The 15,416-nt window shown below is 33.0% G+C and overlaps 1 protein-coding gene across 2 annotated transcripts; it reads right to left on the bottom strand.

Annotated features, from left to right (window-relative positions):
- Window positions 1-9,164: 9,164 nt before the first annotated feature.
- LOC134274427 (uncharacterized) lies at window positions 9,165-13,465 on the bottom strand. 2 transcript variants are annotated; one of them, XM_062756719.1, is made up of 6 exons: window positions 13,356-13,465; window positions 12,760-12,868; window positions 11,880-11,987; window positions 9,872-11,200; window positions 9,587-9,714; window positions 9,165-9,486 (listed from the first exon to the last, which is right to left on the bottom strand). In XM_062756719.1, exons 4-6 carry the CDS (start codon window positions 11,198-11,200, stop codon window positions 9,228-9,230), a joined length of 1,716 nt encoding a protein of 571 aa, XP_062612703.1. In that variant the 5' UTR covers window positions 11,880-11,987; window positions 12,760-12,868; window positions 13,356-13,465; the 3' UTR covers window positions 9,165-9,227. The 2 variants fall into 2 exon arrangements, with proteins under 2 accessions (XP_062612703.1, XP_062612704.1); XM_062756720.1 differs by lacking the exon at window positions 11,880-11,987.
- Window positions 13,466-15,416: the final 1,951 nt, after the last annotated feature.

The following is a 15,416-nucleotide window of genomic DNA, read 5'->3' as shown; positions in this document are numbered from 1 at the left end:
AAGAAATGAGCGAGTTACGAGGTCTCAAAGTTGGCGTCTAGAAAAAAAAAAAGAATAATAGGAATAATCTTAACCATCAGAATCAGTAGAAGGTCTTCCGCCTGTAATTAGGCTGGATACCAGCTAAACGACTTGAATAATTTTGGACGAATAAAAATCACAGTGTTACCGTAAAATCATGATACTGGTTTAAATACCGAACAAAGCTATGAAACGTCGATTTATTAAGTTAATTAAATTTATTAATTTTTTGTACCTAAACAGATAAAAAGGAGTACAAACTTAAACACGACAGTATTAATTGTGTGTTCTACTTTAATAAAATAAATAAATACATGTTCATCGTTCTTCATTTAGTTCGCACGTGCCCCCCCCCCCCCCCTATTTTAATTTGAAAAGACAAAAAGAAACTAGATCCATGTGAACGTCTACCGACACTCTAATTGAAAAGAACATTGATATTAATTATGTTCCCCAAACGAAGTTGGGGAACATATTGTTTTTACTCTGTTTCTTATTATTATTAAGGTCTTCCGTCTTCAGCGGAAGACCTTCTTGTTATTCTTAGGTTTCTTTTCCACTATTTTTATTAAGGTCTTCCGTCTCCAACGGAAGACCTTCTTGTTATTCTTCGGTTTCTTTTTCCCTATTATTAAGGTCTTCCGTCTTCAGCGGAAGACCTTGTTATTCTTCGGTTTCTTTTTCACTTTTTTCTTACCTATTATTAGGGTCTTCCGCTTCCTTCGGAAGACCCTACTGTTATTCTACTGTTTCTTATTATTATTTTTTTTTTCCCGCTCGATTTTTGACAGGCGATTTCTCAAAGACCTTTGGACTGATTTTTATGAAACTTTCAGGTTAGATACCTTGTAATTAAACCTATTTACACCTGTTTTCAATTTTTTGATGCATGCCTTTAATTGTGAGTTATTGCCCTTTAATTGATAATTTTGATGTCTCGTTTCCACTAAAAATCTCAAGAACGACGTAGGATATTTACACGAAAGTTGGAGAACTTGTAGCCAATACATTGTAGATGTGCAGAACGATAAAATTATAAGCTGATTTTCTAAAGTTTGGAAGCTATAAAACGGCAAATTTTAGTAATTTTTTTTCTTGAATTTTTGCTACTTTTTGTGTAATAACTTTTGAACCGAGAATAATTTGGTAAGAAATATATAACAAAAGTTGTGTGTAATTACGAGAGCTTTCATATTAGATTAATGAAAAGGGGCTGGCCCCTATAATTAGGGGTTAATAGCTCATACACGTTTTTTCTGATAGCTAAAAATATTGGTATATTATGAAAAAGTTTGACTGAAATAATTTCGAACTTATAAAATCTTGTCATTTGATATAAAAAGAAATAAACTTCCAGCTATATTTAATTGTTTTTTATATAAAACAAGTACATGTATGTGAGAAACCTTTCAGGAACAAGTTGTCTACTATAGCCAGCCAAGCCTTTACTGCATACATGTGCACATTTTTAGTTGATGCATCTAAAAGATATAGTTTTGATTCGGTGTTTCTTTGTTTTCTTTTTATTCAAATAATTTTAAAATGTGATGATGTACACAACAATAAATAGTACCTAGTTTAGAGGATTTTTTCGCGCTTGTTTGTAAACAACGCGCGGCATTGTGGGAAATAGGAAGGTACTAAAGACGCGATGTACTAAACACTTATTTGACCTGATTCAAATTTGTCTGTAAATGTTCCAAACAATTGAATTTTTGTATAGCATATGCCTCGAAGTCATAAAGTCTGTACATAAGTAATTTGAAATACTCAATATTACCATTTAATTAAAAATTAAAACGTCAGGTAAATATCAGGTCTCTAGTATATCCCGTTTTTAGTGTGCCCCTTCGAGTCGACGTCGGACACATGTTTGTCATGGTTTACAAACTGAAAATAGAATGATTTGTGAAGTTGAACATTTTCTCACAAAGAATCCGCTTGTAGACATGCACACTCATTTAATCTGGAGCTACGAAGTACTTTGTCACTTCTCTGGAACATTATTCTAAGCAGAATTATCCCGATTCATATATTCTAAGAATCTTATGTGAATTGTTTACGAGGAAATTCTGACTGTCACATTAACAAGGATGAACACTCTTGACTCTGCTTCGGATTCCCCAGTGATAATTGTATCGAGTGATGAAAGAGCTGACGGCGACATTTTAATGTATGATTGGCTTGGACCATTGGAATGAAGGTTAGAATATTTTTATTACTTAAAATTTACACTACTGATTACATGACAGTGACGTACATTGATGTTATTAGAAATACACAGACACACCGATATATTATCTGTTTTACAGTTCAGACGCTCTCTGTTTGCCTTGTAAATCCCCACAGCTTTATATTTTATTTTTATTAAATTTGAGGATGTAATTTCAACAGTCCTACTATCTATCATAGTGATCATACTCTATAATTCAAACTGCACTTAATGTTACAGAATATATTCAACTAATTATATATTGACAGTGTGACTGTAAGGGTGAGGGCAGATACTTATTTAGTTTTAATTTAGATTGTGCTTGTCAAGCCGCATTTGACATTTGGTGCATCCATGCTCAATGTTCACACTGAGAGTTTATTCAAATGTTTAATTCGAATGAATTCACTGCTCGTTAAATTACTTCCCATTAGCTCCATGTGAACATGAGTAAGGATATCTAATTCAAATTAAATAGAAATGAATTTTGAATGTAGCTTAAACATGTTAAAGAAGCTAAGCACTGTGTGTCCAAAGTATACTGCGGAAAAATTGTGTGGAGCAATGTGCAAGTCACAATCTTCTTTTGCCAAGGTGTTATCATAAGAGCTCGCATTATGGGCAGGGATTTGTGCTGCTGTCTGGACTCGCTATAAATAGATGTTCTCAAAAAGTCTTAATTATTTAACATCATACTTTACTGACAAAAAAAGAACAAATATTGCTCAGTTAAATTGCAAAAGAAATTTGTTTAAAAAAATTGAAATAATAGAAAGTTTGCATTTTTGTTTGATAAGACTGCTGTAATGGTTTAATGTTTGTTTATTTGCCTTAATCATACATTTTTCAGTCATTTCATGGTGCCACCACTTGGGATGGTATTAGCTGCAAATAGGGCCTATAGACTTGTACTCAGCACTTATTGCCTTTAAGAAGTATGAGATCCATTTTGTGCTAACACCTACCGTGACACAGAATCTTGGTTTATGCAGTCTCATAGGAGTAACCTGTCTAAAGCATTTAGCAATGGGATTGGAACCTGCAACGTAAGGTTCAGCTTCTTATTGATACTTTGATTTATAATATTTATTTGAGAATTTCACTCATTCACATACTTAGAGATGTTGATATATATTGTTGAATAGCATCAATTTAGACCTTTAATTAGCTAAGTAAACATGTACTGTGAGGTTTTTAAGGTCTCATTCATTTTATATGCCAGATGCATGTTAAGGAACATTACTGCATAAATGTTTTTGTCTTAAAGAGGTTAAGCCACGAAATACAAAATACGGCCTAGTTACCAAAATAAATGAAACTCTCTCAAATAGAACTCAAGGGTTTGTAGGTTATATTGCAATTTACCTTTTAACAATATCTTTTCTAGTTTTCTTTTTAGAGTCCTTTAAAGTTGGTATTGTATTCCAAGTGAATACCACAGAACGTCATATAACGTTAACGTTTTATATTATGTTGTAACGTCATGACGTTTTATATTATAACGCCATGACGTTACATTATCTATATAAGGTAACATTAATGTTCATGGTTGATAATCCATCAAACTACGCCTTAATTCAACTATTTAAAAAAATTTAACATATTTCCTGTGAATTTCTATTTGAGATGACTAGTAATTGCTTTCTAAGTCACCGTCGTCCAATAACTAAAGGTGTCCGAGCGGCAACCAAGCCATTATCATTTTTTTTAAAAATCGGTTTCTCATCGTATATCACATCGCTGGATAATGTGACTGATACTTAACTTAAAGCTATTTTTGTGCCAATCATTTTTTTTTTTGAGTAAAGTAAGACATAAAAAACGCTACAGATTTATACATGGAAAAGAATCGACTCGTCATAATTGTAGATGAGTGAAAGAAGTATTGGCTTTAAATTACACATATTGATTATTATCCAGTTCCCATTATTTTATTTTACATATACTCAGTACTTATGGTTGCAGAATTATATGCATCTCTGACATAAAGCATGAACTAATATGTTGAATGTATCAGTTCAATGTTTTTTTATAATAATGAGATTAAAGTCTTATTTCAATAAATTCTTTTACAAATAGTACATTCTATAAACCTCAATACCTCATGTATTTGCTTTTATAAATGACATCTTTGTTTGCACAATAATTCATGTAAATGTTCAATGTTGTCATTTTCGATATCCAGTAATTTGCACTCTTTGCTTTAAGACAATATACACTCTTTGATTATCAGTCACCCTCTGTTGTATGCTATCTGTAGCTTTTAACACAACTGCATGGTAAGCAGTTGGTAGTGCGTTATGCATTGCATGGATCATTATGATTAACCAGTCACTTTTAGCAAAGAAACTGAGGTTTCTATATAGTGTGACACTTTGTAATGGATATACATGTAATATCTTAGCATAATGAGGAACTCTCTCTCTCTGTATTTGTTTTCCTTTAATTCTCTTATCTTTTTTTTAAATGAGGAAAGTCTGCAATATCACCGTTTTAAAAGAAAACAAAGCACTCTCGCAAAGAGTGCATCTATAAATCAAAGCAGAATTTTATGTCAATTTTGATGCAAATTACGTCGCTCCTTTTCGCACAGCACAAAACTCACTCACCCATAAACAAACAAACCCACACACACTTGTGTTACTTTATCCCCTCGGCTCCAACTCCATTAAGAGGGGGTATTAATGAAAGAGGTTGCAATATCAGTGTTTTAAAAGAAAAGAATATCAGAAGGTTTTGCTGAAGTAAAAAAAAACCAAATTTTTTGATCAATGTAACTAAAAAGAATTTCTCTCTCTCTCTCTCTCTCTCTCTCTCTTGGAGTTTGTGTGTGTTTAGGGGGATGTTTGTTTTCTAGCTTTCTCTTAAAAAGGGTTTAAAATACCTCATTTAAATAAAAACAAAAACAAATCTATATATATACATATATTAAAAAAATATTTATTCAATATTAAGAATTTGAGATACAATGTTACACACATATTGGTATTATACTGTCTGTGCAATAAGTGGCCTATTATCATGCATACATCTTACTTACTCAGAGTATTGAAACTGCATACATCTTACTTACTCAGAGTATTGAAGCAGCTGCTTCTTCTCAGAATTAAAATTCTTTTTATGATGTGATTTATTTCCACATTTGCCAAATACAATTGCAAACATTTTACATAAAAGTTGAAATAAATATAGGCTACATCTGGAGGGGCTAATGTGTATGTTAAATTAATGGGAAAAAATTATACGTGAAGATGCCCACTGTACCAATACCGTATCTAACATAACACTAACACAGTAAATCAAATATGAGAAAAGAAACAAAACATTTACATATTACCGTATACCCGACATAACACTCACATTGTATATATGGAGCGGCCAATTACCGAACCTACAAAACACTCACATGGTAAATCAAATGTGAAAAAAGAAATTATTTTACATATGGAGCAGCCAATTACTACATCCAACATAACACTCACATAGTAAATCAAATGTGAAAAGGAAAATTATTTACATATAGAGCGGCCAATTACCACACCCGACAAAAACCTCATAAAGTAAATCAAACATGACAATCAAAAGAAATCATTTACTTATGGATTTACTTATGGATTTTTTCCGTTATTTCCTGATTATGACAACGAGCACAAGGCGGGTGTGACCGGTCGGCTGGGGATGCTCACTCCTCCATGGGACCTGATCTCACCTCTGATGTTTCAGAGGTCCGTGTTTGCTCTGCTCTTATTTTGTATATTTGTTTAATGGACGTTGAGATTGAATACTGTTCGTTATTTCCATATCCTTCCTTATGGAGCAATTACCTCACCCAACAAAACACTCACATAGTAAATCAAACATGAAAATAAAAAAAATATTTACACATGGAGCGGCCAATTACCGCATCCGACATAACACTCACATAGTAAATCAAACATGAAAATAAAAAAAAATATTTACATATGGAGCGGCCAATTACCGCATCCGACAAAACACTCACATAGTAAATCAAACATGAAAATAAAAAAAAATATTTTCATATGGAGCGGCCAATTACCGCATCCGAAATAACACTCACATAGTTAATCAAACATGAAAATAAAAAAAAATATTTTCATATGGAGCGGCCAATTACCGCATCCGAAATAACACTCACATAGTAAATCAAACATGAAAATAAAAAAATATTTACATATGGAGCGGCCAATTACCGCATCCGACATAACACTCACATAGTAAATCAAACATGAAAATAAAAAAAAATATTTTCATATGGAGCGGCCAATTACCGCATCCGAAATAACACTCACATAGTTAATCAAACATGAAAATAAAAAAAAATATTTTCATATGGAGCGGCCAATTACCGCATCCGAAATAACACTCACATAGTAAATCAAACATGAAAATAAAAAAAATATTTACATATGGAGCGGCCAATTACCGCATCCGACATAACACTCATATAGTAAATCAAACATGAAAATAAAAAAAAATATTTACATATGGAGCGGCCAATTACCGCATCCGACATAACACTCACATAGTAAATCAAACATGAAAATAAAAAAAAATATTTTCATATGGAGCGGCCAATTACCGCATCCGAAATAACACTCACATAGTAAATCAAACATGAAAATAAAAAAATATTTACATATGGAGCGGCCAATTACCGCATCCGACATAACACTCACATAGTAAATCAAACATGAAAATAAAAAAAAATATTTACATATGGAGCGGCCAATTACCGCATCCGACATAACACTCACATAGTAAATCAAACATGAAAATAAAAAAAAATATTTTCATATGGAGCGGCCAATTACCGCATCCGAAATAACACTCACATAGTAAATCAAACATGAAAATTAAAAAAATATTTACATATGGAGCGGCCAATTACCGCATCCGACATAACACTCACATAGTAAATCAAACATGAAAATAAAAAAAATATTTACACATGGAGCGGCCAATTACCGCATCCGACATAACACTCACATAGTAAATCAAACATGAAAATAAAAAAAAATATTTTCATATGGAGCGGCCAATTACCGCATCCGATATAACACTCACATAGTAAATCAAACATGAAAATAAAAAAAAAATATTTTCATATGGAGCGGCCAATTACCGCATCCAACATAACACTCACATAGTAAATCAAACATGAAAATAAAAAAAAATATTTACATATGGAGCGGCCAATTACCGCATCCGACATAACACTCACATAGTAAATCAAACATGAAAATAAAAAAAAATATTTTCATATGGAGCGGCCAATTACCGCATCCGAAATAACACTCACATAGTTAATCAAACATGAAAATAAAAAAAAATATTTTCATATGGAGCGGCCAATTACCGCATCCGAAATAACACTCACATAGTAAATCAAACATGAAAATAAAAAAAATATTTACATATGGAGCGGCCAATTACCGCATCCGACATAACACTCACATAGTAAATCAAACATGAAAATAAAAAAAAATATTTACATATGGAGCGGCCAATTACCGCATCCGACATAACACTCACATAGTAAATCAAACATGAAAATAAAAAAAAATATTTTCATATGGAGCGGCCAATTACCGCATCCGAAATAACACTCACATAGTAAATCAAACATGAAAATAAAAAAATATTTACATATGGAGCGGCCAATTACCGCATCCGACATAACACTCACATAGTAAATCAAACATGAAAATAAAAAAAAAAATATTAACATATGGAGCGGCCAATTACCGCATCCGACATAACACTCACATAGTAAATCAAACATGAAAATAAAAAAAAATATTTTCATATGGAGCGGCCAATTACCGCATCCGAAATAACACTCACATAGTAAATCAAACATGAAAATTAAAAAAATATTTACATATGGAGCGGCCAATTACCGCATCCGACATAACACTCACATAGTAAATCAAACATGAAAATAAAAAAAAATATTTACATATGGAGCGGCCAATTACCGCATCCGACATAACACTCACATATTAAATCAAACATGAAAATAAAAAAAAATATTTTCATATGGAGCGGCCAATTACCGCATCCGACATAACACTCACATAGTAAATCAAACATGAAAATAAAAAAATATTTACACATGGAGCGGCCAATTACCGCATCCGATATAACACTCACATAGTAAATTAAACACAAATATGAAATTAAAAAATTTTTTCATATGGAGCAGCCCATAATTTCTTTTTTTTTTTTTTACATAACAGTCATGCAGTAAATCTTTAACAAGAAAATTAAATCTAAGAAACTTATGATTTACACATTGAGTGACACATTGCCAAATCTGACATAACACTCACAGAGTAATCAAATGTGAAAACTGAATGAAATAAAATATTTACATATTTAGCAACCCATTGTAAATGGCTGTCAATTTATCTGAAGTTTATTCTTCTGTTTCACTACCTCCTTCATCTGAAGATTCACTTTCATCAACTGGTGTTGGAATGCTGTTTGCATCTTCAACAAAGTCTCCCCAGTTTCGAACACCAAATCCAGTCTGGATATTGTGTCGGGCATTTCCAAGATACCACAGAATGGCAGCAATGTGGGAGCACATTCCAACTACCCTTGCTCCAGCCCTGCATTTACAGTACCATGCAATAATATTTCCTTCATCATACTTGATCCATAACTGATATGTTCTTGATGCGACATGCCGACTCTGTAACCGAACCCTAACAAGACCTGGTTCCTGTTTATGCACTTGTATGTGACAGTCACCTTCCAAGTGTTCCTGGGCATAATTGGGTGAGAGTCGAAGCTGATAAGTTCCACAAGTCAGGTTACGCAGTTGCTCTTCATCAAGATATGGAAAAAACCTAATAAACAAATAAACAAATTCGAAACACCATGGCTCTGCAAATATAACCTGTACATAATTGGGATGAAAATCCCAAACAATTTTCATTTAAGATAAATGTAACAATGTATATTTTTATCATTCTTTAAGTATACAAAATTTCATATATTGTATCAATAACAACTGGAGAATAGAATGCATACTATAACAGTACATAGTACATATACCATAAATACCTCTTAGATCTTCAACTGGTTCCCAACATCCAGAACGCCGATCTAAGTGTTGCTCCTCCACCTGCTGTTGTAGGACATTGACCTGCTTGGAGAGATGAAGCATCTTCAATCCAAGACTTTCTTCTTCATCAGCATTTCCACTGGAGAGGGGTTTCAGATATCTGTTAATATACATACATTTAACATTGAAATACATAATGCATTGATATTTATTACAGATTATCATGATTCAATAAAAATATTAACATAAATATTTCTTACCTATTGCATATAGAACACACAATCTTTATGAAATCTCCTATGTATGGAATCTGGCTTGTTGGTAAAACATGCCCTAGGTACTTCCACTGCTTTATCCTTGAGTTGGCAGATTCAACAACCCAACGGATCTAAAAAAAAAAGATAAACATGTTTATTGTAAACCCAAAATTGCTAGTAATAACATACAGTGTACTACATTCATCAAAGGGAACTTTCATTTAATTTTATATTATTTCTCTCAATCCCTTCCTGACCTTTTTTCTTTATCCCTGACAATACACATACCTTCGTGACAAGACGACTTGTATTGGCACTCTCTGTGGACATCTGCTTTTCTCCTTTGGACATGAAACAAGGCATATGGGCTTGGATACCAAGTTCCTCCAAATAATCCATCGAGTCACGGAATCCACGATCAACGATAAAAATATCGTCCTCTTGTACCCAGTTACGAATGTCCTCAATGTTGGACTTCATGATGTGTTTGATGATACTGGCATCATTGTTTCGGGCAAGATATGGACCCATCACTGAGATAAAGTGGCCAGTTGTTGACACTATGATCATGGGCTTCAGTAAAGGGCGTCCCTTATGTAAGCTGAAGGACTGTCGTTGGAAATGAAAATTTCCACTCTTGTTTATATAGATATATGTCCCATCCAAAACCAAAATCACCTGATTACCAGCTGGACTGCTTCCAAAAAGAGTTTGGGCAATCTGTCTTGTGTGATGCTGTATGACATCAGAACGTGTGATGTGCTGGAAACCCAGATTCTCTGACACAAATCTTCCTCCAAGAGCTGATCGTACAGAACTAATACATCTTCTAACACAGGATTTAGACACATTGAAGAGTGTGGACAAAACTCGATTAGATTCTCCTCCTCTGATTTTCATTAAAAATATTGCTAAACTTGTCCTCAGAGATCTTGCTGGAGTGAGCCGAACTTTTCCTTCGATGTATTGTAACAAGTCTTTAAATGAGTCCTTCGAAATCCCCATGAGGTTCACATATTCAGCATCACTAAGACTTTCATCATTATTTAAGTTAAGTCTAGTTTTCTCTTGCCTCTGAATCTCTGACCTTAGAAACTTGACCAGTTGAGCTATTGTTGTTCTATTAACAGTTGTTGTTTCAGAAATGGGTTGAAGATCCCCTATGTTTCCCTGTAAGTGATTAGGACAACATCTAGCTCCAGCAGGGATAATGATTTCCTTAGAAATGAATATCTGATGCCTAATGTTCACCGGAACAACAATGAGTTTTGGTCCAGGTCTCTTACAAATACAGCAAGAAGAGTGGCCTCTCGATGTGCTGGGAAATGGCAGCTGTACAGAAGGAGGACTAGCAGGCGTTGAAGATGATGGCTGAGATGTAGATGTCAGATTATTATAGACACTAGAACTCTGAAGTTTGTTTTTTCCTTTCCTAGTTCCCTTCACATGAGACTTACATATATGGCGGCACTTGTTGCACAGAAAATCTTCCTCGCTTGGTGTTCTTCCCGATAATCTGGTAACCACTGATCTGTGACTCTTCGAAATAGCATATCTGTCTGTCTGTTTTGTTCTCCGAGGACAGATGAAGCACTTGTAAGTCTTTTTGCCAGGCATCTATGAATCAATAAAAAAGATTTTTAAAAATTATGAGGGATATTTTTTTGGCATCATGTTTGAAATTTCGTATGTTCTTCAGTGTGTAATAAATTGATTAACATGTAAAACGCAATTTCTTTCCAATTTTAAATTCATGTGATATTTTATTCCTTAGTTTCCACCCACAGACAGGTGTATGGACGAAGCAAAAACTAATTATACCCCCAAATCTTCAATTACAGGGGCATAAAAATCAATGCATTTTATCCTGCAACTTGCATTGACCTAATAAAGGTAACCTAATAAACTAAAACTTTGTTCAAACAATGCCCTAATAATGCCTAAAAGCATTGTAATGTCATGTATATTCAGCAGTGTTTACTCCATGGCGTCATAGTTTCAACTGCAGAGATGTGCCTAATTTTGTTGAAAATAGCTTGTCTTGGACATTCAAATGTAAATATTTTATTGCAGGATAAAAAAAAATAACTCTCTTGAAATATAAGCTATATATAGGCTTGGGTCAAAAATCTTCTCAAGAACCACTGGGTCAAAAACAAGAAAGGGCTCATCAAGCCACTCCCTTTATTACATTTTCTTACCTTCACCATAATATCGCTTACTAAATATTTTAAGACAGTAACCATGTTATTTATATATAAAAGCCTAAAAACAAAGGGGAGGGGGGGGGGCTTACCTTTCAACTAAATTCAGTCATCATAAAGGGTAGTCTGTTTAAATGTCTAGTTCAATTCCGAAGAACCATCACAAAGGAATCTCAAACTATAGTCATGAAGAATTTCACCTGCAGGGAAATGTAATGCAAATTAATTGTTGATCTAAAATCAGTACAAAAATAACAGTATAAGGCCATGCAAAATTATTTTGTCGGTTCTCAGGCCTTTTTTCAAGAAATATGTTGAGGGAGGGAGGCATTTTTTTTTTTTTTTACTTTTTATTGCCCCCAAAACATGATGAGGCAGCTTTTTACATTGTACAAAACCTCAAAAAATGATGAGGGAGGTGATTTGTTGTTTTTATTTTATTGATTTAGCAATTAAAAGGGTCAATTACGTGCCCTTCGAAGAGATGAGGGAGGGCCTGAGAACCATGAAATTAATTTTTATTTCCCTCATATATTATCAAATGTTGAATAACGATGTAATTCTTCCTAAATTTTCTTTTAATTATTAACAATAGTAATGTTTAAGTAATTAAGATTATAGGGTCCTAGTATATGTAAATTATATATACTTTGTATGTAATTCCAAAATCATTTTTTTAATTCAATGTTAGATCCGCTCGCATACTCATTACACTAAATTCTAACAACATCCCATTGAGGGTCATGTCAAAGGTCGAATTCAGAACAGCTCTAGACTTATTCACTTCAACAATATAGGATGATTTTGAAGGCAAAGATTTGATTGGTTGATAGAATTTGACCATTGACATGACCCTCAATGGAATGTCATTAGTGTAGCAAAGATGCGAGCAGATCTAAGATCTAATTTTTAATTGGATTGTAAAAGAAATCAATGTATTATTATAAATGCCTTAAAACAAGGGGGGGATACCTCTCAACTAAATTCAGTCTTCATTAAGGGTGGTCTGTTTAAAATGTCTTGTTCAATTCCAAACAACCATCACAAAGGAATCTCACACTATAGTCTTGAAGAGTTTCACCTGCAGGGAAATATAATGCAAATTAATTGTTGATCAAAAATAAGTATGAAAATAACAGTATAATATATTATCAAATGTTGTCAGTTGAAATTATTAACAATAGTAATGTTTAAGTAATTAAGATTATAGGGTCCTAGTATATGTAAATTATATATACTTTGTATGTAATTCCAAAATCATTTTTTTAATTCAATGTTAGATCCGCTCGCATACTCATTACACTAAATTCTAACAACATCCCATTGAGGGTCATGTCAAAGGTCGAATTCAGAACAGCTCTAGACTTATTCATTTCAACAATATAGGATGATTTTGAAGGCAAAGATTTGATTGGTTGATAGAATTTGACCTCTGACATGACCCTCAATGGGATGTCATTAGTGTAGCAAAGATGCGAGCAGATCTAACATCTAATTTTCAATTTGATTGTAAAAAAAAATCAATGAATTATTATAAATGCTTTAAAATGATGTGGGTGGGGGCATACCTCTCAACTAAATTCAGTCTTCATTAAGGGGTTCAATTCCAGACAACCATCACAAAGGAATTTCACACTATAGTCATGAAGAGTTTCACCTGCAGGGAAATGTAATGCAAATTAATTGTTGATCTAAAATAAGAATGAAAATAACAGTATAATATATTATCAAATGTTGAATAACACCGTAATTCTTTCTAATTAATTTTCTTTTAATTTATAATTAATTATCATCCATAGTAATGTTTAAGTAATTTAGATCAGGGTATTATTATAAAAACTGTATATTTATTGCACACAAAAAAGTGTGCTGTTTCTCAATTTATTCCTCCATGTTTTGAAAATGTCGATCACATCAAAATATTAACTAACTGTATGTTCCTCACATATATTCTTTCACCGTTTCCACAAGAAGACATTTTTGTTGTTGCTGTTAAATGTTAAAAGCCCTCATGGCCATGATTTGAACAAACTTGAATTTAGACCACATGAGGATGCTTCCAATCGTTAAAAAAAAGACCAGTCATAGCTTTTCTGTTCTTGAGAAGATGTTTCCTGTATATTCTTATTTAAAACTTAAACCTATAATTGTTGGCCCACCCTATCACCCAGGGTCATGATTTGAACGAACTTGAATTTACACCACCTGCAGATGCTTCTATATTACATGTTATATGACTAGTCATGGCTTTGCTGCTCTTAAAAAAAAATAAAGATTTTTTTCTATATATTAATTCTTATGTAAAACTTTGATCTACCATTGTAGCCCCACCCTACACCCAGGGGTCATGATTTGAACAAACTCAAACCTAAACTACCAGGGGATGCTTCTATATTAATTATGATCACTCATGGCTTTGCTGTTCATAAGAAGATGACTTGAAGATTTTTCCTATACAATGTAAAACTTTGACCTTCCATTGATGCCCCATCCCACCCCCAGGGGTCATTATTTGAAAAAGAAAATTGAATCTACACCACCTGAGGATGCTTTCAGATAAATATGACTATTTGCTATTTGAGAAAAAGAATTTTAAAGATTTTCCCTTTATATTCTAATATATGTAAACTAATTAGACTGTCCATTGCAGCCCCACCCTTACCCCCAAGGGTCATGATTTGAACAAACTTGAATCTACACTACCTGAGGATGCTTTCACCTGAGTTTCATCATTTCTGAACCAGTGGTTCTTGAGATTTTTTTAAAATACCTTTTTAAAAAATTCCAATAATTTTTCAATATTAAGACATTATGTATGTATTCTAAATGTGTAAAAAAGGGGTGGACTTTTCAGATTACTTCTTAGAGATATAATCTTTAAGTTTTGAAAGTGACATATAATATATATCAGCAATTCACTCAAATCATATTATTTTATTTTTTTAGAAAAAAAAATCTTTAATCATTAGGAGTGACTTCCCTTGCAAAAAAATAAAAAAAGAGCTAAAGTCAACAATTTACAATTACATACATTTTCTGACTTCATCTCCTAAACAACATAGTTAAAACTATATAATTAAACAACAAAATGCCTTTTTTTTGGTCCATTTTGATTTTCTTGTTATGTTTGCAATTACTGCACAGTTATACACATAAAGATATAATATATTCATTTTTTGGCACCGTTTCGCGGCCTCTGTAAACAAACTCCGATTCTCAATGTAAACAAGAACATCAGTAAAGTAAAAATAACTAAGTATTGAATTTGGAAGCCAAGGAACTATATAAATTGTGTAGAATTAATTGAAATCGTGTATACAGTTCTTATATGCCCTCCAGCCAATAGGAAATATAGCTTAGGCCTATAGCTGACGATAGGTAGATATACTGAGCTAGCTCCGATTGTTGTTAAAATATTGCTGTAAAAATCTTTAAATCAGAGTATGCAACAGCTGTTCAATGGGTAAATTGTACTAAACTTTATGTTTTTCATATACTTACAGTCTTGTCTTATGATTTAAAGCTCAGGAAACATCTATAGCAGGCACAGACATCAACCGTGTATTTTACTCTGTTCATAAACGGAACAGACGACAATTTCTCTTCTTCCCGCTAAATGTCAAACGGTT

Source organism: Saccostrea cucullata, unplaced genomic scaffold (assembly GCF_032062105.1).
Source record: "Saccostrea cucullata isolate Sc308-1 unplaced genomic scaffold, CSIRO_AGI_Scuc_v1 ctg7416, whole genome shotgun sequence".
Taxonomy (NCBI): Eukaryota; Metazoa; Mollusca; class Bivalvia; order Ostreida; family Ostreidae; genus Saccostrea; species Saccostrea cuccullata.
Note: the sequence above shows the minus strand (reverse complement) of the source record. Positions and strands in the feature narration are given on the sequence as shown.